At 39.2% G+C, this 24,748-nt stretch overlaps 1 protein-coding gene across 6 annotated transcripts in view; it reads right to left on the bottom strand.

The window, feature by feature from the left end:
- Positions 1 to 24,748, bottom strand: part of LOC140209516 (copine-8-like) — a 669,962-nt gene that overhangs the window by 162,309 nt on the left and 482,905 nt on the right. For all 6 annotated transcript variants that reach the window (XM_072277770.1, XM_072277771.1, XM_072277769.1 and 3 more), the window contains 2 exons: positions 9,133 to 9,186; positions 1,070 to 1,131 (listed from right to left, as the gene is read on the bottom strand). In XM_072277770.1, coding sequence (XP_072133871.1) covers positions 1,070 to 1,131; positions 9,133 to 9,186 — 116 coding nt within the window. The remainder of the gene's footprint in view (positions 1 to 1,069; positions 1,132 to 9,132; positions 9,187 to 24,748) is intronic.

Here is a 24,748-nt window from a genome sequence, read left to right as displayed (position 1 = left end):
AATTCTTCAAATACTGCAATAAAAATAATTCTGAATTCAACAACTCAAAATATTTAAGAATGCCTTGTACTTTTGAGACTGTGTTCTCATCATAATAATTAAGTAAATCCTACTTTAGCAAAAACTTTAAACTCTCAGCAGAATATTTCAGAACCTGTTCTTTACAAAGTTCAAGATTACTCATGTTGAGGCAAAGATAGCAATAATTAACAACCATCAGATCTGTCACAGAGGCTGCTGAGTGAGCCTCCAGATGGCTATGGATCAAGAGACGTGAGCCATGGATCAATGCTGCTGGGACACAAGCCAGGGCCTGATCAACCCTGGCTGAGTCACACCTGGGTGAAAGTGTCTGATGTTGAAAGATCTGAAACACCCATTGACTTCAATGTGTCCCAGCACATCCTAGGATGTAACTAAGCATGAACAGCCAAGTCCTACAGATGGCAAATGGAATTAATGGTCAGTTTGTCAAAATATTTGGTTGTATTAGTTATCAAAACACGCTGCTCTTAAAATTATGCCTCCTCATGACCATCTGAATAGGCAGATAAGCCTTAATTTAACATTTCTTCACGTGTATCCACCAGTTTAGCATATTCCCATTGTATGATCCATTATCCTAGATTTTGTACACAGATCCTGGAGTGAGGCATGAACCATGTTACATAATGGCTCTTAAAATGGAGGCTGCAAAGTAAGTCAGTATGATAAAAGTGATGACATATATAAACATATTTTACTTTATTTTTACAAAGTTTAATGGCTGATTCCTGACATGTGCTATATTATAATTACCTACCTGCCCTTTGAGAAGCATTAAGGTGATTATTTTAGATCAAATTAATCAAACTTTGAATTTTATATAACATGATTTCAATTCCTATTTTCAGAGAAACTTCTTATTTGATGTATACAGTAGATAAATTTCATGGAACCTAATTTAATGTATTGCAGTCCGTGTTATATTCTTCAGATTCTTCTACCTCAGAGAGCATGATTATATTGCATGAAAACCAGGATATTATTAATTTGGAACTGTACATGGGTAATTTCAAACACTACTCACCCGCCTTTAATATAATCGAGAAATGTATGCTCAGATTCAACTGTAAAGGACAGCAGTGTAACCTGTGGGGAAATGGGAAGCATGGTGAGCAGAAGATTCATCATCTGAAGATGTCAAATTGAACTAATTTTAGCAAAAATACTGAGCAATAAAGCAATAAGATGAGGTTATTTGAAATACAGGTTTGCTTCCTAACATACTACATTCTCAGCAACTGAATTAAAAAATAAGCAAAATGTAGAAATCATTTTAATTTAAGAATGTTTATTTTAACCATGTGCAGTTATATTTCAGATGGGCCTACAGAAGGTCTTGCTCTGCTCAAATGTAAATTCCAGAAAAATCTTACATATTTTACCCAATACCATAACCTTATTTATAGTATCTCCACATGCGGTGGATCTGTAAACTTGAGGGTTGAAAAATAAAAGGCACAGCTTTAGAGCTGAATGGTGTTAAGTTTCATATTCAGTCATTCAGTCCAGTCAGACCAATAATCATACAAGACAAGGCCATTTTACCATTCATACCTGTGCCAACTCTGTCAATAAAAAGTAAGTAATTAGTCCTATAGCCATATTTGTTATGTATTTAATATTTCAGTAATGTTTGAGTAATATTGTAAATATATTGTTTGATTAAGCATTTTTGTTGTTTACATAATTCATTATGGTATATATAGAAGTATGTGAATGGCATACGTTATCACATCATCACATAATGTGCGCCTCACTAAAAGTAAAAACAAAATTAATGCATATACATTCCACGCATTCCATACTGTCTTGCTTATCTTTCAATTACTTTTATGTTTTGGACTTACAAATTATAATAATAGTGAATAGGTAGTTTTAAGATAAACCCAAGACATATACCTACCTGTTGAAGTGCAGCGGGATGTTCGAGTTTTAAAAAAAGCAGAAAACAAATGAATTCACAGGTTCAATAAACAGTGAGAACCAGGTGATAATAATCAGAAATAAAAAAGAACAGCAGGAATGTTTGACTACATTGGAAAGACAGACATGTTCGATTGCACAAGAGATAACCGGATAATGAGTGAATTGAGCAGTATTTTGAAGCAAACAAAATAATCAGTGCAAAACGAGTGCCAGCTTTGCTGAGTGCATTAGGTAGAACAACATAGTTGCTTAGAAATTTGACTGCTCCAAACAAACAAGTCTAGATGAGCTTTGCTGATATCGTGAAAAGTAATGCAGGAATATTTAGAATCAAAACCATTATTGATTGCAGAAAGCTTTAGGTTTCATAAATGGAATCAAAAGGAAGGGGAGCTCATTTCAGCATACGTGGCCGAATTGAAGAGATACTCTGAGCATTGTCAGTTCAATGATGGGCTTAATGCTGCACTGTTTAATGTTTTGTTTGTGGAATCTTACAAGAAAGCATGTAAAACCTGTTCCTAACTGAAGCACAACTCACATCTAAAAGAACAGTTGAAATAGTTATATCAATGGAAACTGCAGACAGAGACACAATTGAGTTGCAGTCAGGAATGAAAGTGAGCATGAAAACATTGCAATGTCTAAACAGAAACCTGCCTGCCTGAACAAATTCTGTTTCCTTTGTGCCAGGGCTCACATCCAGGTCAATGCAGGTGTAATGCCCTGGTTCACATTTTTACTGTTATGCTGTAGATATTTCATTTAACAATTCTCTAAGAGCAGTCTGTTCTGCTTTCAGCCTGTTTGGGTTATTGTTGAAGATAAGGGATGATGATGAATATGTGGAACTAAGGATGGTGGAACTAAGGGGGGAGGTTTTATTGGTGAGGGTCATTAATGTTGGTCTTGGGTTTTTTTTTCAGCAGGAGGTGGAGAGAATAGGTCGTAGGATTCGACCTGGTGCGGGACCGTGATTCGACGAAGCCAGGTGCTGAGATCGATTGAGGATCAGTAAACATTGGTGAAACACTGAGCTCCAACTTGTGCAATTGTTTAATTAGAATGGGCCCATTTCTTTTTGTTTGTTTTTTTTTTACTTACCCTTTAGTTAAGAGTCATAAATATAATTCCTTTAGTCGTATGCAGTGTACTCTCTGTTATTTTGTGGCACAGGGTAGCAAATTACACAGCATCCACACAAACCTGGGTTTGGGGTGGAAGAGCCGTCTCAATCTCAAGGGTCTGGCGGGATCAGAGAGTGTCTTCCCTAGACATATGCAGCCATGGAACCCAGTGGGTTTCACAGGTTTAAAGGCGAAACTTGCAGAAAATGAAACAAAGTAGGACACACAGAAAAGAGCATGTTGGGCAGACAAATATAAATGGATTGCACAGAGAAGAGAAAAAGATAAAATGTCAAGTTGCAGTTTCATAAAGAGCACTAATCTGCATGCTGTTGATGAAAAATCTGATAGTGATCAGAATGACACTGGACTGAGTAGTCTTGAGATCAATTATGTGAAAACCAACATTAGACAAGAAATATGGCTTGCGCCAGAAGTGAGTGGCAAATTAAATAAAATGAGATTGGACACTGGCTCGGCTATTTCAGTCATTCAACAAAATGAGTTTGAACTGTATTTCAAAGATACTGAACTGAAGCCTGCAGATATCCAACGGAGAACTTATACTGGAGAAAAGATAACTCTTGTGGGAATGACATTCGTAACAGTGAAATACAACAACCAACAAGCTAACAAGAGGGCCAGCATTGTGGGGATGTGATTGGCTGAGACAACTATAACTAGATTGGAGATCCGCCCACCATTTGCATATCACATCCCCTGCAATAGAGTAAACTGAAAATGAATTAAGAAAGATTGTGAATGATACCATAGCTGTGTTCAAAAACGGCATTGTAAAACTCAAACATATCAATTTTCATAGTGTTAAATGAACACTCCAAATTCAAGTTTTACAAGGCCTTTCTGGTTCTTTATACCATCCATGATAGAGCAGCCAGTGAGCTATATCATATGGAGGTTAAGTGGAGCCCATGGGCAACTTCAGAGGTCTCAGAAGCCAAGAATAATGGGTCTGTCAGGGTTTGTGGTTATTTTAAGGTCTCGATCAACCCAGCACTGAAAGTAGTTCAATGGCCTCTGCTCAGGATAGAGAATATATTTGCAAACCTTTCTGGAGGGAAACTCTTCAACAAAATTAACTTAGCTGAGGCCCACTTACAGATGGAAATGGAAGAGTCCAAAGTGTTTCTCAATATAAACACTCACAATGAGCTTTATTGTTAATAACAAGCTTATTTTTGGAATAGCTTCTGCACATTCACTTTGGCATAAAGCTACGGACCAAGTCTTGTAAGGCTGCCCGGGCACTCAGTGTTACAATCATGGATGACATCATTGTTACTGAAAAGGATGACAAGAAACATCTCCAAAATCTCAAGACAGTGTTAAAAGAATTAAAAAATTATGGGCTTGTATTATGATGCAGCAAGTGTAAACTCTTTAACCCAAGCATCACTTACTGCGGTCACACCATTGATGCACAAGATTTACACAACTGTGCTGGGAAAATTCAAGCAGTGGTGGATGCCCCATTTGTGTCAAAATTGTGGTCCTTTTTAGGATTTGTCAACTGGTTTCTGCCAAATATGGCTACTGTGCCCAATCCTTTGAACTCATTATTATAGATCAGGAAGAAATAGAAATGGACAAAGCAGAGTAGGGTGGCTTTCAAAAAGGTAAAGGAAATGGTGACATCAGACACTGTACTCACACATTATAATCTGCAGTGAAGCTTTGCTTGTGATGCCTGTATAGGTGCAGTTATGTCACATGTTATAAGTGACAGAAGTGAATGCCACATAGGTTTTGCATCACATTCCCTTACTGCTACAGAGAAAAAATATGCACAGATTGACAGAGTTTGGCTTGGGGTGTGAAGTCTTTCAGCCAGCACTTGTATGGCAGAGAGTTTACTCTCATTATCGATCATCAACCACTGGTGTCCATTTTCAATCCACAGAAGCGTGTTTCACTCACAGCAGCAGCATGAATGCGGAGATGGACTCTGTTTCTTGGAGGACACAATTAAAAGATGGAATTCAAGATTACAACTATTCATGGAAATCCTGATGGATTGTCCTGTTTACCTTTGGAAAAAATAATACCTGAAGAATTTACAAAGGAGGACACTCCTTTTGATATATTCTCCCTAACGCAATCAAAAGTTTCCATATTACAGCAGAGATGATCCAAAGGGAAACCAGACTGGACCCACATTGTCTCTGGTCTACAGGGCCACCCAAAATGGCTGAAATGTGCAGCAGAAATCCCAGTTTTACCAATGTTGGGGTGAACTTATCCTTGACAGGGTTGCCTTATGTGGGTGTTGCGAATTGTTGCACCATCCAAGCTGAGAGCTATGGTGTTAGAGGAGCTACAAGCCAGTCATCTAGATGTGGTCAAAATGAAATTGTTGACTCAAAGCTTTATCCGGTGGATGTGGATAGATCAGAAGATCAAGCAGCTTGCCATGCACTGTTTGGGATGCTAGCACATCAAGAAGAAAGGTATCCAGAGCTATCAGAACCACTTCCTGCAGTTCCGGAGTCAACTCCTTCAACTACCATGGAAGAGGTATCAGAACCTGAATTGTTCCACAACCACAAGTCTCACCTGTCAAGCAGAATGACTTGCCTGTTCAGGAAAGACTCTATCCTACAAGAGTAAGAAATCCCCCACAGTGATTAAATCTATAGGCCCGAATGGGACATTTAAAATTTACAATACTGTGGATCTACTGTATATATATATATATATAAAGAAAGAAAGAAAGAGAGAGAGAGAGAGGAGTGTGTGTGTGTGTGTGTGTATCTATATACAAATGTTTGTGTGTGTGTATATATGACTAGAGAGCAATAAACACATATCTGAGTTGAGATGCATTCCATATTGAGTTGGAGTTTATAGCTAAGCAGGGAGGAGTGTGGTTTATTGAATACTTCAGTGATATTGTAAATGTATTGTTTGATTAATCATTCTTAGTTGTTTACATAATTCATTACGGATTATGTGAATAGCATACGTTGTCACGACTCCACGTCATAGGTTCGTGCCTCACTAAAAGTAAAAACGAAATTAATGTACAAACAATCTGGATTCCATTGTTTTTCCTTCAATTAATTTTATGTTTTGGAGTTACAAAACATAACACTGTTCTTTACCCGTCATCCAGCAAGTTGTCCCTTTCCAACTATCCATTCTATTCTTGTTTAAAATGTACTATTGAATTTATTTCTGCCAATACATTTCAGGTGGATGAAGTAAATGCATAAAATAAAACACTCTGCTCCCTCATTTGCCAATTATTTTCAATCTCGGACTAATGTTTTCCAGTCTCTGTGTTAGTGGAAACTGGTTCCCTTTATCTGCACCATCAAAACGTTTCAAGGTTCTACATACTTATATTAAATCTTTCTTTCCTTTGTTCACCTTTGGAGCAGGTGTGGCCAGGTATCCTACTGTAACTCCAAAACTGGAAACCATCCCATCAGGCCATACTATTGGGAAAAAGCAGGACAAATCCCAGGCCAATCAGTCTAGTCACATAGCAAAGTGATGGAAGTTGTGGATTAAGTTAGCAAATTCCTTGCTATTCACCAACATCATGTTCACTGATGCTTTACTTGGCTCCAGTTATCTCATTCCAACCGCAGTCCAGGCATAGAGATGAGTTTAAAGTGGCTGCTCTTGACAGGCCTGCACTTAACCAAGTGTACTGTCTCCTAAATTAGAACTTGCAAAAGTCTCCTTCATGTGATGTTCAATAACTTAACCATTACCAAATACACTACCACCAATGCCCACGTTAATGTTGCCGTTACAATAGCTGTGTATTCCTTGGAATGCTGTTCACAGTGTCAAAAACTTTTCACCATCCACAAGGGATAAATCAAGTAAATTATGGGAACTAATCCCTTGAGTGCAACTCCATCAATACCAAAGAAGGACTCAATTTGGGACAAAGCAGCCAGTTTGATTAACTTCCTAAACATCACACTAAATATTCACTCCCTTCACTGCAGTCTTGTTACATCAGTCCTATGTACCATTTACAAAATGCATCACAGCAGTTCACCAATGCTCCTTCGAGCGTGACTCACACCTCCACACCCATTCTAGGCACTTTTCCCTGTCTCACAGTACATGATACACTTCTCCTTAGCACCTCCTTCCTCAATACTATCCAGGGATGTAAACAGCCCTTCAAGGTGAGGCAAAGGTTCACATGCGCTCCTTCCACCTTGTCTACTGCATTCAATGATCCATATGTGGCAATGACAATCTGCAATGACTATCCCAAGGACAAAGTCGCAGACCCTTTCAGCTTCTTTTCCCATTCCCATGCTGACCTGCCCAATTTTCACCTTCTCCACTGCCCGATGGTGCCCATTGCAATCCAGAGGAATAAGATTTATATTCCATCTGGGTGGTCTACAACTCAGTGGCATTAGTAGTGAGTTTTCCGATTTTAGATAACCCCTTTCTTCACCACCCGAAATTTGCTCCCTCCCCTTCCAATTTTCCTCCAGCATTCCCACATTTGAACCCTTTTCCAGACACATCCCAGCTCCCCTTCACCCTCCTTGTTCCATCCATCCATGTCACCCTTCTCTACTTTTCTTCACTATTTACCTCTTCCCTAATGGTTCCCATTCTCACCTCCTTTACTCATCAGCATCCAACACTGGCAGTGCTGTGCGTTCCCACTTATCTTCCTCCAGCAACTGGCCTTCCATCTTCACACTCCCCTCCCTCCACATTCCGCCATCTGTTTATATTCTTCCTCCATTCTTTCTCTTTGCCTCCATCTACTGCTCATCTGTCACTGTCTTTGAACTCCACCCCTACTGATCGCCCCCGTTATGTTACACCCTCCTCAGCCCACCAGGTGTCTCCGAAGCTTTTTCTCACTGTTCCCTTCTGCTCTTTATACTGCCCAACCCACCTCTCCACTCTCGGCCTGATGCAGGGTTTTGACCTGAAACGTTGATAATTCCTTTCCTCCTACAGGTGCTGCTTGACCCACTGAAATTTTCCAGCAGTATCTCCTCAGTCCTCTGCTTCCAACATGAAGATGGACAACAGCAAATGCATGGGAAAAGTCACTACCACAAAGTTACAAAATTCGACTTTCTCTATCTAATAGCACAATGGAAAAACCTTAATCTCGGGTTACAGCATTCAAGGTGGAAAGTCCATCTTCACTTTCTCAAGTGCAATTACTGATGGACAATAGATGGTTATTTCCCCCGAAGCTGCCATCTCCCATAAATGAAAAAAAATTCTCCAAAAATAAGTTATCAGAATAAATAATCTACCATTCTCTAATTGATAACATCGTGTTCATTAATTTTGCAATGGACTATTGTTATAATTTACATACAAAATCAAATATAAGAATAATAAGAAAAAATCTCGAAATAATTCAAACTAACAAGAAGCCAAAGCACTTTGCAGTAGTAAAATGGAATTTATTTCTAGACATCATGCCTCAGTGGAACAAGTATTTTAAATGTACACACGCTTTCTTTTCTTTACAAGTCATAATTCAATATATTGATTATTTATTTTAGTTTTCATTGTTGTTCAAATATAGAAAGTACTAAAGATGAATTTTGAATGACATCTTGTTTTCTTGTTTGGATATTGTGTGATTTAAACAGAATGAGGTTTTTTTCTGTGACTTAGAGGCATTTTATGAAATTAATTGCAAGGAGCTTTGTCACTGTTGGAACAGCAACAGTCTCACCTCCTGAAGTTAGAAGTCTGTTCAAAGGAACTTATACAAACTTAACCCCTAGATATTACTTTCCTCATGTTTATATATTATTTCAATAACTGCAATTTGATCATTTCAGGAAAATTATTTGACAGCCAAACATAAAAATTGACTCTCCAACATCACCCAATCTGTTCCTTTCACTGGCTCACAGTCATGCCTGTTAGTGCATTCTTATGACATGATTAAGGCAGGCAACCCCTGATCACGATGGCTTAGAAAATTCATCAAGGAGAACAAAATTCTAAGGAACCATTCCATGAAAATTTATTTCCAATGACTATAAGTACTCACAGTTCCTGAATGGACATACTTCTTCTTCTTTATTTTCTTTTTTGGATTTATTACCTAGAAAAAAAAACAAAACCTAACGGTGTCAATAATGCTTTAGAGAAGGTCCTTTCAGATAAGTCTGTGTTATAAATGTCATATTTCTTATGTGTGGTTTACAAGGATAGCTCAAGTTGCATTTAGTCTTTTAATTGAGTTAATAGTTAACACGCTTTTCAAGATGAAGGTAATGGATTATGGATTGATCAGATGTAATCAGTACCAAGCACCCATCTGCTCATTCAGTATGCTGGGTAGGCCAAGAATACAAAGTAGAAAAGATTTTGAATGACGTCTTGTTTTCTTGTTTGGATATGATGTGATTTAAACAGAATGAATTTTGATTTCTCTGTGACCTAGAGGTATTTTATGAAAATAATTGCAGGGAGCTGTATCACTGTTGGAACAACAGTCTCTCTCCCTGAAGTGCCTTTGAAGGTGTTATCTGGCACCATCACAGCAAGGGGCGCCACGATAGTATGATGGTTAGCACGGCGCTATTACACCTCTGGATGTCGGATATCAGAGTTCAATTCCAACGTGAGGAGCTTGTATGATCTTCCCATGGAATACATGGGTTTTCTCTGGGTGCTCTGGTTTCCTCCCACAGTCCAAAGACCTACCAGTTGGTAGGTTAATTGGTCATTGTAAATTGTCCCGTGATTAAACTAGGGGCAGGAGATGGTGGGAGACACAGTTCGAAGGGCTGAGAGAGCCTAGTCTGCGATGTAGCTAAATAAATAATGAAAATAAAGGATCACAGTTGATACAGGCTTAATTCACAATAATGCTTTCAAATTTCTTGAGCAACTGGCCTCTTATACATATTCTGGGCTGAATTTCCAAAGATGCACATCCAATCTAATTGTGGTAACAGATGACAGGAGGCAAGGAAAATATCTCTTACCCTTCGTCAGATCCTCACCTTTCTACTGATGGAAAATAGAGCTTATTATGTCCTTTTTTAAGAAAGTCCTAATGTTTCTGCAAATCCTCATGAGTTGGGATGGAACCAGTGCATTGAAGGATCTATCATCCACCCTCACCCAGGCAGATTCAGGTTAATGGTAATTATTGCACGTTTAGATGACTTATTATATCTTACTGGTTTAGAACGAGTGAAGAGTGCATCACAATTATACAGAGGATATATTATAGGCACTTGAGATGAAAGAAGTAAATTATGAGATGATTGGTTTTGGAACACAACTTGGTGATCAATATTGGTCTGTTCTCTATTGTCATTCATTTTTACATTTCCCAAAGTTACCGCACATTTCCATGACCTTTTCTTTTCTAACTCACTTTTTTTGCATTCTGTGGCAGAATAATTATGAAGACAATATTTTTTCATTATATACAAAGAAAATATGCTGTGATGAACATAAATTGAATTTTCTGTTTTGATGCAGTATATGCTTCTTTGATATGTAATCGAGGAGCAAAATTCTCAAGCACAACATTTAGGTTTAAACATGTGATCTTAGAGCACCAATTTGATTTATGTCTCATTCACTTGCAGGATTTTGCCTGTGAGGTTTTGCATAAGACTCAGAAAATTTAAAGCGTTATTGGAAACAAAGTATTTTAATAAAACCTTAAGCTGTAGAAAAAATATATATACAAATAAAGCACATACAGTACATGTGAGGGTATGAAGCCTTAGCTGCTATTAATAAATTAAATCATTTTGCAATGCCATGCTGGTGATGGAGCTGGTGAAATCATGTAAGAAACTATGTAGTATGGGAGCAAAATAAGAATAAGAAGGAACATGTTTGGCCTCATCTGTGTCGGGGAAATGGTACCACCACAGGTGCTGTCTGGAAATAAGGACAATGGGAAAATGCATCTGATTGATGAGCAGATCAGGCTCTAAACTTGATTCGCTCAGTTGTCACTGTGAAGAAACAGATTGCTGAAGGAAACATTCGCAGGAGTATTTTTTGCAGCCCCACAACACTCCACTGAGCCCTTAATTGTTTTCCTGGACAACAGTCATCACCTTCATCATTACATTCCATGCCCTACCATGTGGGCAACCGTGGTCTCCATGACCCTAACTGTTCTACACAGCAATTTGCTATTGCCTTCTTCTGGGCAGTGTGTTTATAAGTTGGGCGACCCCAGCCATTATCAATACTCTTCAGAGATTGTCTGCCTAGTGTCAGTGGTTGTATAACCAGGACTTGTGATATGCACCAACTGTTCATACGACCATCCACTACCTGCTCCCATGGCTTCATATAACCCCGATCGGGGGCTAAGCAGGTGCTACACTTTGCCCAAGGGTGACCTGCAGGCTAGCAGAGGAAAGGAGCACCTTACACCTCCTATGGTAGAGATGCATCTCCACCTCACCATCCAGAGGTTTGGTACAATATCAACAAAGACTGGGTTTTCCTTCTTCGGGAATGCACCAACAGTGTGGCATTAATCATATGCCTGAAAGTGGTCCGTAATGGGGTTGGCATGGGTAAAGACACACCCAATCCTGAGACACCAGGCAAGGTAATTTGATTCCAAACTGTTGCTTTATTGACCATTACCGAAGGTTTCTCTGGTGCTTCTCACTCCTTCTTCTCTCTCTTCCCCTTTTCCCAACCATGTTTCCTCTCTCCCTTCCCCCTTCCCACTCTCAGTCCAGAATAGAAAGACATATCAGAATCAGGTTTTTCATCACTCACAGAAGTCATGAAATTTGTTTTTTTTTGTGGTAGAAGTGCAGTGCAACACATAAAGTTACTACAGTACTGTGCAAAAGCCCGAGGCACCCTCGCACACACTCACTCTCTCTCTCTCTCTCTGCCCAACTGCACCCCTGTGAGCAATTAACTTACTAACCTGTTTGTCTTTGTGTGGCGCGTGGCCAAGTGGTTAGGGCGTCAGACTTGCGATCTGAAGGGTGTGGGTTCGAGCCTCAGCCGAGGCAGTGCGTGTGTATTCTTGAGCAAGGCAATTAACCACACAATGCTCCAGTCTACCCAGCTGAAAATGGGTACTGGCAAAAATGCTGGGGGTTAACCTTGTGATAGACTGGCGTCCTATCGGTGGGGGGGGGGGGAGTCACATACTCTCGGTCGCTTCACGCCATGGAAACCGGCAGAAGCACCGGCCTGATGGGCCACAAGGCTCGTGACGGATTTTAATTTTTAAAATTTTAATCTGTTTGTCTTTAGAATGTGGGAGGATATCAGAGCACCCCGAGGAAATCCATGTGGCTGTGGAAAGATTATAGAAATCCCTTCCAGACAGCAGTGGAAATTGAACCTGGGTTTCTGGTGCTGTAATAGCATTACGCTATCTGCTATGCAACTGTATAATATCCAGTGCTGCTGTAATTGTTGATTAATGCTGCATAAATAATGGGCAATCACATAATGGCTGTATAAAATCAGACTTAAAATACAACTATCCTAATCATTAAAAATAATTTACCTAATTACAGAAACAAAATCAGTTCATAAACACAAGAGATGTCCCAAAATAATCTGCAGTAAATCCAAGTGGGCATCTATAAGCAATTTGACACGTGCTCTGACTTACGCTGTCCCATGGACTTATTTAATAACAATCCTGTTTTGCACTTGCACAGCAGATTTAAAAGAAGAAGGTATCTGGTTCAGCCTCCAGCTGTAAAAACGCTTAGTGAAATCTTGTTATAAGCCTAAAACTACATCCTCTCTCCTCATTTGCCTGAATATTATATTCTGAAATCACTTTCACTGACCCGTCTACATTTCCTGAACTAAACGACACACATGGTTGTTCTTAGCACATTCTGGTGTACCTTACCCTTAGTTAAGACAAGTGCTGATTTGTATTTAATACATGGTCCTTCCCTTTGTAGCGAATGGATATGGTATGCCTACGAACATTTATCCTGACCGTGAAAGATAATGGGCAATAGCTTTCTTTCATTGACTGCAGGTTTGAAACCAATTCTGTTGATAACTACCCCTATGGTGTTCAATTATAAGATTTCACTGCCTATAAAATTAGACCAATAGTACAGGGCTGCATTGGTCAATAACACTGTCATTTTTGCCTTAAAACTCGATTTTACTACTTATATGTCTGAGATTAAAAATGAAATAAATTTGTCAATATTTGCTGCAGGTAATCAAATAAGGGAAAATTTAATTATTCTACAAACTTGATCAGTGTCTCGAAGGCAAAAGCTGGGCAGTAAGGAAGCACATGATAAAGAGCTGCAAAGTAATTTCATATTGTTTTGTTGGTGTCTGCAAGATCAAAGTTCCATACTGCAATATAAATGCATTCATAAGCGGTTTATGAAAACGACACATTTTAGGGTGAGAGTTGGGCCGAATCCTTGGGGAGGAAGACATACACTGGTGGGAGATGGTGGTAGTGAGTTCATTGTGAGTTGTGCGGATCCAGACTGAAATCAGGGGAAGGCAGCTGAAGAATAAATGGTAAGTACTGGACTTACCACAGTGGAATCACACACTGCTGCTGTGCGATGTAGACCCTATTTTACCAGGAGTGCTCAGAGATGATCACACCAGGGAAACTATGACCCTTTGGACCTCTACTTATAGGTTTGCCCACAACAGCCAAAAGGGGAAATGCATGGGGACGGCAACATTTTGATGTTCATCTGATGTGGAAATCAGATTAGACATGTAAGTGCAACACAGTACAAGGTGAAGTAGCAATGAATATGCTGGTAATGGCCATTATTAAGTTTCACTCCTAATACTAACAATCATGAAGCATTGAATGAAATAGCTCCATGCAATTTAATTTTTGTCAGAGTCTTCACATAACATATGCTAGTACCAAATGTTCATCTGCTACAAGGTTTCTATGAGACTTTTGATAAAGTACTGCATAGAAAGCAAAAGTACCAGGCCAAGGTATGCAGAGTGAATAAACAGCAAATGGCTGGCTGGCTAACTAACTGATAGAAGGTGGTGAACAGCGCTAAGGGCTTGAAACTAAATGGAGCCGAAAATGGACTTGACCAGGTTTCGAGTTGGGGACTATATCTTTTCACTTTTCATATCAACAATTTAGTATTTCTAATGAAAAGGGCAACTTCTAATTTTTCAGATGGCATCAAATTGTGAGAGACAGTTAACAACAAATGGGCTGTAAATGACTGCATGCAGGCTTTGGGCCAGCATGGAAGCATAGTGGTTAGCACAACATTTTACAGTACGGGTGACCGTGGTTCAACTCCTGCCGCTGCCTTTAAGGCATTCTCCTTGTGACTGCGTGGGTTTCCTCCCACAGTCCAAAGACGTACCAGCTGATTGGTTAGTTGGTCATTGTAAATTGTCGCGATTGGGCTAGGATCAAATTGGGGGATTGCTGGACGGCGTGTTCCGCACTGTCCCTCAATAAATACATAAATAAATAAATGTAGACTTTGATAAACCTGCAGAATAAGCAGATAACTGGCAAAAGTATTCCATCACAGGTAAATGTGTTTGATCATTTGCAGCACAGTAAAGTAAGTTACCCACTTCTTGAAATAAACAGGTATCTAGATGGTGTACAGGTACAATGCAAGAGGGAATACAAGTACATAATCACAAAATGGCTTCAAACAGGTCAATAAAGCCATAATATTTCCAGAGGTGAAAAGCAAAGAGGTTATGCTAAACCTGAAATAATTAATGCACAATTCGTAGTCACAGAGGAACACGCCCTTTGACCCACTCCATCTGTGCAATGGTCAATTGTAATGAACACTAATTCCACATTAATCTCATTCATTCTCATTATTCCAGCTTCTGTCATTCACTTCCACACTAGGGGCACAAATAGTAGCCAGGTAACCTAGCAACCCACACCATCTTTGGGATGTGAGAGGAAACAGGGGCAATCCCATGTGGTCACAGGGAGAACTTGCAAACTCCATGCAAAGGGCACCCGAGGGTCAGGGCTGAACTTAGGTCTGAGCCAGTGGTTTCACTACCTTGCCCACTGTGCCACTCGTAGAGCTGCTGTACTATGTGCTGCAATAAACAGGGGGCACTGAGAGAAAATAAAATAAAATTACAGGACTACACCAGAAATACTCTACCATGAGGGGTAATGAAGGATTATTTTAAATTTTAAAGAAAGGCTTTAAAATTATGAAAACCTTTGATATGTTGATGCAGAGGATATCCTTCCACCGATGGGAAGAACAGAATTAGAGGCTATTGAATTAATTAATCAGCTTAACATACTGTAAAAGAGAAGATTTAAAGACACATCTCTACCGAGACTACAGTGAGAATACGGAATTCACTATTGTGGAGAGTGGAGCAGGAAATCACAGTGATGTATTTTAGGGGGCATATGATAGAGATGAGAATAGAATGTTATATTAAAAACATTAGATGGGAAAGTGTGACAAGAGACACAAGTGGGGTATCAATGCAGGCCTGAATTGGCTGGGCTTTATTACTGTCTAATCTGCATACATAATTCTATTGTGAAATAAGTCATTGAAGTACAAAGAGAAAGGATAGTATTTTTTAATTTGAGTTTTCTCTCAGAATTCTGCCAGGATGTAATGACTGCATAGTGACTGATTAGACTGTATGTTGCATAGGTTAAATTTAAATAGAATATTTAAAACGAACTTGCACAGTGAGAATTGCACTAAACTGTGACACAATGATGTCTTAAATACACTGTTGAAATCACCTCAGTTGCATGAAAGCCTTCTTTTCCTTATTGGGCATTTAATACCTCAATGCACCTTAGAATTTGTTGCCTGTGTTTTGACAGTAATAGGTCACTAAAGCAAAATTCATCTTTGTTATTCAAAGAAATTTCTAAAAAAAGGAGGGAGAGAGAAACCGGGGAATTATAGACCGGTTAGCCTAACGTCGGTGGTGGGGAAACTGCTGGAGTCAGTTATCAAAGATGTGATAACAGCACATTTGGAAAGCGGTGAAATCATCGGACAAAGTCAGCATGGAATTGTGAAAGGAAAATCATGTCTGACGAATCTCAGAATTTTTTGAGGATGTAACTAGTAGAGTGGGTAGGGGAGAACCAGTGGATGTGGTATATTTGGATTTTCAAAAGGCTTTTGGCAAGGTCTCACACAGGAGATTAGTGTGCAAACTTAAAGCACACGGTATTGGGGGTAAGGTATTGATGTGGATAGAGAATTGGTTAGCAGACAGGAAGCAAAGAGTGGGAATAAACGGGACCTTTTCAGAATGGCAGGCAGTGACTAGTGGGGTACCGCAAGGCTCAGTGCTGGGACCCCAGTTGTTTACAATATATATTAATGACTTGGATGAGGGAATTAAATGCAGCATCTCCAAGTTTGCGGATGACATGAAGCTGGGTGGCAGTGTTAGCTGTGAGGAGGATGCTAAGAGGATGCAGAGTGACTTGGATAGGTTGGGTGAGTGGGCAAATTCATGGCAGATGCAATTTAATGTGGATAAATGCGAAGTTATCCACTTTGGTGGCAAAAATAGGAAAACAGATTATTATTTGAATGGTGGCCGATTAGGAAAAGGGGAGGTGCAACGAGACCTGGGTGTCATTATACACCAGTCATTGAAAGTGGGCATGCAGGTACAGCAGGCGGTGAAAAAGGCGAATGGTATGCTGGCATTTATAGCGAGAGGATTCGAGTACAGGAGCAGGGAGGTACTACTGCAGTTGTACAAGGCCTTGGTGAGACCATACCTGGAGTATTGTGTGCAGTTTTGGTCCCCTAATCTGAGGAAAGACATCCTTGCCATAGAGGGAGTACAAAGAAGGTTCACCAGATTGATTCCTGGGATGGCAGGACTTTCATATGATGAAAGACTGGATCAACTGGGCTTGTACTCGTTAGAATTTAGAAGATTGAGGGGGGATCTGATTGAAACGTATAAAATCCTAAAGGGATTGGACAGGCTAGATGCAGGAAGATTGTTCCCGATGTTGGGGAAGTCCAGAACGAGGGGTCACAGTTTGAGGATAAAGGGGAAGCCTTTTAGGACCGAGATTAGGAAAAACTTCTTCACAGAGAGAGTGGTGAATCTGTGGAATTCTCTGCCACAGGAAACAGTTGAGGCCAGTTCATTGACTATATTTAAGAGGGAGTTAGATATGGCCCTTGTGGCCACGGGGATCAGGGGGTATGGAGGGAAGGCTGGGGCGGGGTTCTGAGTTGGATGATCAGCCATGATCATAATAAATGGCGGTGCAGGCTCGAAGGGCCGAATGGCTTACTCCTGCACCTATTTTCTATGTTTCTAAATTCTTGGTCTGTCACATTTTGATGTTTGCAGATGAAATTAGTTCTACCAATACATCTCTGCTTTTGCCAATTTGCCTGGTGTTGTCAGGAAGAAAAAATAATATGACATGAAGTAACACTGATGGCAAAGCAGTAACAGAGAAAAAAATTGATTATCAAGATCAAAGGGAGAAAACTGCTTATTGAATCACATTATCTTTTGATTGATGGTAAAGCTTAAAAAGCAAGTGGGAAAAAATGAACATTTTAGTGTGTTCAGTAAAGGCTCAGCAATGCACATTACAGATGTCAACTAAAATAATTTTTAGTAGAACCATATGGATTTTTATTTATTTGTGGGATATGGGTCCTCATTCATTTACCTTCCCTAACTACTCACAAGAAGTTCATGGCAAAACACCAAAACTACTCAAACCTTTGCAGTCCTTCTGGTGAAAGCTCTCCTACAATACTGTTGGACAATTTTCTAGGAATTATACTTTGTGTTTACAAAAGATCTGCAATAATACAGATCTATAATAATGATTTTCAGTTCTCTTATATTTACATGTTGCATGATCCACAACCTAAATAAAGACTGCAGAAGGCATTCAAAATGTATCGATGCAAACATATGAAACTGAGAAATAATAGTTATGATCAAATGTGTATATTAAAAAAACTGCAGATGTAGGATATCTGAAAATAAAACAGAAAATGCTGCAAACATTCAGCAGGTCAGGCGGCATCTGTGGAAAGAAAGACAGTGTTAATATTTCAGATTAAAGGTCCTATATCAGAAGTGGGATAGTGGCAAGACTTGTTCATTTTATGTTTCTAGAGAAAGTAAGGGAGAGGTTGACGGGGCAAAGGGAAGATCTCTAATAGTGAGAAGCCAGAGTTGTCATGCAGATTAAATAAGGAGGGCATTTGATCAAAGGGTTGTTGCAAGGAGGCAGGTAAAAGGAGAAAGAATGGAGCAATAGCTATGAGATGTGGCCACTTAGACTTGGAGAATAAGTAATGTGAAAAGATACAAAAAGCAGCTTTGTAGGAAAAAGAACAAAAAACTAAGCCAATATTACGAAAGATGAGTTACAGCAAAAAAGGGTCAGTTTCAATAATAATTTATAACTTCAGGTGACTGGCTTTATGTCTGAAAATGTGAATTACCTGAAGTTGTATATTTCTACCTTGAGCTTGGAAGGCTGCAACATACCCATTGGAAGATGAAGTGCTTGTCTTCAAGTATACTTTAGGCAATAATATAACCATGCAAATGGATAGGTCAGAAGGGAGGTAGGATAAGAACTAAGAAGTCAGGGTACAAGGTACTCTGAGTTGCCCCTGCAGACTGAATGCAAATGCTCCTCTGGAATTTGTAAACGGCAGTGATAGAAAGTCATCAAGATCTTTCAAATATCCAGGAGGTCAATTTGATTTATCTATGATGACACTAGACAAGCATAATACTGGAAAAGGGCAATGCAACTAATGAGAGAAAGGAGAATACCAGTGAGGATGAAATGGGATGGAAGAGGTGTTTATCTGTGCTGGAGGACCATTGGTTTTATGTTAATGGCCGGGATTGGAATTATTCAAAGACATTACCAAAGAGTTGAAAAGTGGATGAGGGGCAAGTGAGAGGATAAAAGTCACCCACACCAAAAGGTGTTAAGACACTAAGAAGGCATTGTCTGAAGTTGTGGAGTGGGTGGAGAAATCAAAGAGGAAAATTTAATGGCATGTAGTAACTAAGCAAGGACTAATCTCCTGAGCCAGATTTAATTCAATAGAGATAGAGGATTATTTTATGATTTTTTTCCTCAAATTCCCCAGGGTTTGATGGCACTGCTATATAGTCAAATTGTTTTGGAAAAGAACAGGTTTTGTAGTTGTATGGAACTGGATGGATGAGCCAGAGAATCCTTTGCTGTCCTTCATTGCCCATGGGTTTTGAACACAGCAGGACTGCAGTGAGGAAGGTAATACACAAGATTTGGAGGACAAAAAGGGCAGCCATTTACTCTATTAAAGGGAAGTAGTAAAGCCTTATATGAGAAAACAATTCTTTCCTGGTATTGCTAATGATGACATTGGGTTTATCATGGAATCCTGTTTGAGACTTGTTTAGCAAATAAATACAAACGCTCTCAAAGTCAAAGTCAGGTCTATCCACACTCTCAGGCAGCTTGCCTCAGGATCCCTGCAGCCTGTCATTGCTGACGTATATCATATATGACACTTTTCTGTTTACACTTGCACTGTGAAAGTCAGGAAACCGTCCATCAACAAAGTGGGGAAACTTTCATTTTCGATAAATGTAACCTTTGCATGGCAGCTGGAGGGGCTATGGGTGCATTACATGGCTTCCAAAAGTGCAGGCATTGGTAGAAGGTGATTATACCATTGTATACACATTCCAGACAACTTTCTACCACGTGCAAAAAAAAACACTTCTGGAAGAACTCAGCAGGTAGAGAAGCACAGGTGGGGATGAGAAGATGGTTGATGGTTTGGGATACAACATCTTTGCCCTCTTTCTAACATCTGCCTTTTGCACAAGGAGGATGTAGTCTTTGTGCACTATTCTTCAGACTCCTGTGGGAATCCCCTTTCTCCCCTGGGAGGATGCTGCTAACCCTCTCCCACTCTACTAATTTTGATATTCCACAGGTGCTAGTGTATTATGGTTAACACTTAGGTTAAGCTAGATTAGGTCTGAGATTAAATCTGTGCGAAAAATAACTACTGACATTAGAGCTTACATACTCACTCTTTCTGAAACCGTTTAAGTGGTATGTGAGGGAAACTTTGAGAACTGTTTAGCACTTGTGCAAATTATGTTTGCAAATTTCATAAGGCTACTTGAAACCACATCAGGAAGAAATTTAACACCAGAGTAATGCTGCAGACAAATTTCTAAAACCACAAATTTTCAATCTAAGAATTTTCAAAAAAGTAAAAAAAAAAATCTGAATTTAAAACACAGAGGTGAAGACAACCTGTATCTGAGGATAGTCATGTTTCAGGTAACATTTTGAATGCACAGACATGTAATGATAAGGAGCATTTTGACTACTAAACAAGCGAAAGTTTAAATGGAGAAAGGGTTGCAAAGCAGCAAGGTTTAAAGGCTCATGCCATTAAGAATATAATTGCTTATTCACTGCATCTGTGCATTGGTATTTTTCTATATTGTTGACATTTTGAATTATGTTGATGGATAATCATGGTGAGTTTTCCTGAAAGCGTTTAAGGAAATGGCATTCACCTTAAATTGATTGAGTGACCCAGTCTTGCTACTTTTGACAAGTCCCATTGGAGTCGCTGCCTGTGTTATTAAAACAACCTCATTAATATACAGGAATACACAGTTGACTATTGGTTTTTAAAGAAATCAAAACACATTTAATTCTCAATCTTAGTCATTTTACCTGGGTACATTCAACTTTAAACAAGGCATCGTACGATTACAAAACATTTTTGAACTTTATAAGTGTTAAGCTGCTGTGTTGCAAAATTCTCAGTTATTTTTGTTGTATTTGCCTGTAGATCGTGTTCTTTCTGATTATGGCTACAGTTACTACTACACAACCAAGAATATTTTGACCAAAAGACATTTGACGTTGGTAGTCAAGTCTTTTAACTCTAGTCCAACAATTTATATCTACTGGTCTGGAAAAGGTTGCTAAGAAACATGAAGAACACAGTACCAAGGGGCGATGGGGCTGAAGAAACAAAAAGAAATTACATACAGAGGGATAGAAACACACATAAATAAACAAATCTAATGTTACATTAGAATCAACTAACAATTAACAAAAGCTGCACACAGCAAAGTAAGAGGATGTTGATAAAAAGCACATTATATTACTGTTATATAGATTTTTTAATTAAAAGTGAAATGGATGTCAGTCCTTCTGCACTAGTGTCTCTTGAAACCCTGAAAGGAATTCTTATTTAAAAATCTACTCAGGCTTTGAATGTGCCTGAAATCTGGAAAATGAACATCATTTACCAAGTTATTATCATGCCCATACTGTGTCTGATATTAACTTTTTGTTAAGTACCTAAACCTTTTGTTTAGCAGAGGAGCTGAGAGAGTTCCAAAATAAAACATAGTTTACTATTAAGATTTTGGCTACATATCCAGATAAAGGCATTGTTAACAGTTACAAAGGCTTCATACTGTTTTACCATACTTTTTTCTGGAATTAGGTATTTCACAATGGTTTGCACAATAAAAAGCTAATAAATGAGATCCTGGCCTGGTAACTGAGACATTTAACCACCATATCTAATGGTCACTGATGAAGTGGAGACTGTGGAATAGGTGATATTGAATATCTTTACCCTGATTTCAATCTTGAGGTACCCCGATCATGTCTTATGAGGGGTTACAGCTGAAAACAGTTAGTATTATAATGAAAGTAGTCATCCTCAGAAAATAAATAATATAAATTGCTACCTTGCCAGTGGCTGTCTCAATATTGTCTCCTATTCATACTCCAAATATAGGGGGGGGGGGTGAGGAAGAAATTTAAATTAACAAAACTAGAGCTTACATTGTGTGAAGTCACACTTTTTAACAATGGCTTCGTCTACAGATCTAGATAATTTCTGGGAGTGCCTAGTCTCAAGCGTTCTGGTATCTTATAGAGAGCTGTTGGGCATTGCTAGGAATCTTAATTTGTTACCTTGCGAGTGAATGTCTCAGAATCATCTCCTATTCATTCTCGAAAATATGGGAGATTAGGAAGGAATTTTAAATTAACGAGAATAGAGCTTACATTGTGCAAAGTAACACTTTTAAACAATGGCTTCATCTACAGATCTAGATAGCCTCTGAAAGTGTCTAGTCTCATACACTGTAGTATCTTGCAGAGAACTGAAGGTACCCTGCTAAAATTCTTGGAGTGATACTCATCAATTTCCTCCAAGAGAACCACAACCTTGTTGAGGTTTGCAGGCTGGCGTCCCTCAATGAGTTGGAGAGCTATGCTGGCTGGAGTCAGGGATTTGTGCTTTGGCTCTTGGTAGGGCCACCCATGCCAAACAGGTCAAAGAGCAGAGGCCAAAGTATGAATGATCCACCGATCATCCATGTTCAGGGGTTCAGCTTAGGGTTAGCAACTGGTCAAACTAAACTGCTACGGAATCAGCAATGAAGAATTCATCTACATCGGTATGCAACGGTATTCCTGAGTCTCTACCTGGGACTTGCATGACTGACAGTAAACCGAGAGGAAGCTATGACATAATGACGAAGCTGTGAACACTGTCAAAGATAGAGGATCTTCATTACTGCACTAAGTGGCAGCGCCATAATGGGCAAAAAAAAATCCATCTCTATATCTTGCAATGGTAATAAGTATAACCTCAATGGGGATGAAATTCATTTGGAATGACAGCATTCAGCAGATAATTGTAAACTTCCTTGGAAAAGAAACTGTAAACTTCCCTGGAAAATAAATTTGGACAGGGTGCAAAGTAAGATGCCAATTTGTTATTATCAACCAGTTCTAGATTTACCTGCCAAAATGGATGGATGCCTTGTGAGCCAAAATCTAATCCAAGACTATCACTCAAAAATAACATCACCTCACTGTAATTGAAAATACTTTAATACTTACATAGTGATAAGTATGTTTCAAAGAAACATAAGATCAGAAGGGAATGATAGAGTGAAGAGAATTTACCCTGAGTCATCGATCTGATACAAAGGAGCTGTCAACAATCATTCTCTCTGACTATGTTTGGGTACGTTGGAAAATTTGGGCACAGCAGCTTTAGAGTATTGGGCAGTTATTTGAGAAGAAAGCTCAGTTTTCTTTGTACAGACAAACGTACAAGTCATCAGGCATGTCCATTTTTTTCTTTATAAGCAAATACAAAGTTTGCTGTCAACCTTACTACAGGGCTCTTTCATGACACTTCTATAAGCATCACATCCAAGTCTTTAAATAATTTATTCTGCTAAATTAAGAAAGGTGGTCCACTTTTTTGGGGACAAAGGTATTCATTGTTTATTATTATGTATATATATGTCAACTGAATTAAATGAAACCAATCAAAACAGTATTTCTGCAAACACAAGGAAATCTGCAGATGCTGGAAATTCAGGCAACACACACAAAATGCTGGTGGAACGCAGCAGGCCAGACAGCATCCATAGGAAGAAGCACAGTTGGCGTTTCGGGCTGAGACCCTTCGTCAGGCACTTGTCAGAAATACATAGGGAAATCTCAATTCCAGGCCACAGTGAGGTACTACGGTCACATTCCATGATCACACTGTGATCTAAGAAGTCAGAAAAAGGTGCAAGTCAACTCCCATGGAGAAAAGATGGCTTAAAAGAGAATGACTACTGAACCAGGGAAATTATAGACCTGATTTCATGCTGATCGTTCCGCAAGATGTTCGCAAATTGATAGAGGAAAATAAGATGAAGGTACATCTATGGTTGCACAGTAGTGGTGGACATCCAGACAGGAATTGGATTAACTTATGAACCATTCTGTCATTGGAATGTGGGAAGAAACCCTGTGTATCGTTTGGCAGCACACACAGTTCCACTGTCAGTTAAGTGCATCCATTGAGGTGAAGGGCACTTATAAAAGGGGGCATTGTAGCCTAAGCTGAAAACATGATCGTTTCCATCAGAAATTGTTTCTTCATATCACTGGTGTTTCAAACCAGAAAAAAATTATAATGCCATGACTTCAGCAGACTTTTAGTCCACTAACCAACCAAAAGTTGCAACAAAATATGCATAGGCAAAGGCTCAGATTAGTGCCAACTTTTGTTGTAAATCTTACTATCGGGCTCTCTACTAACGCTTCCACGTACAGCTCAAATGGAGACCTTAACTGAGCAGTAGTAACTGAGAATTATGCCAGTGCAAGGACTTGAAAATGCTAAATGACATTTTGAATTCCTGTTTTAATATAAGCTAGAAATCTGCAGGTACTCAAGGCATGAGGAGCAGACTGATTATTCCATGCATAAGTATATTAAGGTAATACAAAGGTAATAAACAGAATGCAGAAACTAGTATTAGAATTACAGAGAAAGTGCAGTGCAGGTAGACATATAAAGTGCATGGGCTGTTGCAAGATTGATTGAAAGACCAAGCGTTCACCTTTAACAGATTTATTCAAGAGTCTTATAACAGCAAGGAAGAAATTGTCCTTGATTCTAGTGATACAAGTTCTCAATTTTTGTATCTTCTGCCCGATCGGGCATGGGGGGCATTGGAGGTAATAACAAGTTAGTGGGAAGCGTAGACAGACTCAGAGGAGGGACGGCTGGTTTTCATGATGGACAACTGTGTGCACTCCTCTGCAATTACTTGCAGTCTTGAAG

Source organism: Mobula birostris, chromosome 14 (assembly GCF_030028105.1).
Source record: "Mobula birostris isolate sMobBir1 chromosome 14, sMobBir1.hap1, whole genome shotgun sequence".
Lineage (NCBI taxonomy): Eukaryota > Metazoa > Chordata > Chondrichthyes > Myliobatiformes > Myliobatidae > Mobula > Mobula birostris.
This window is presented reverse-complemented; position numbering and strand designations above follow the sequence as displayed.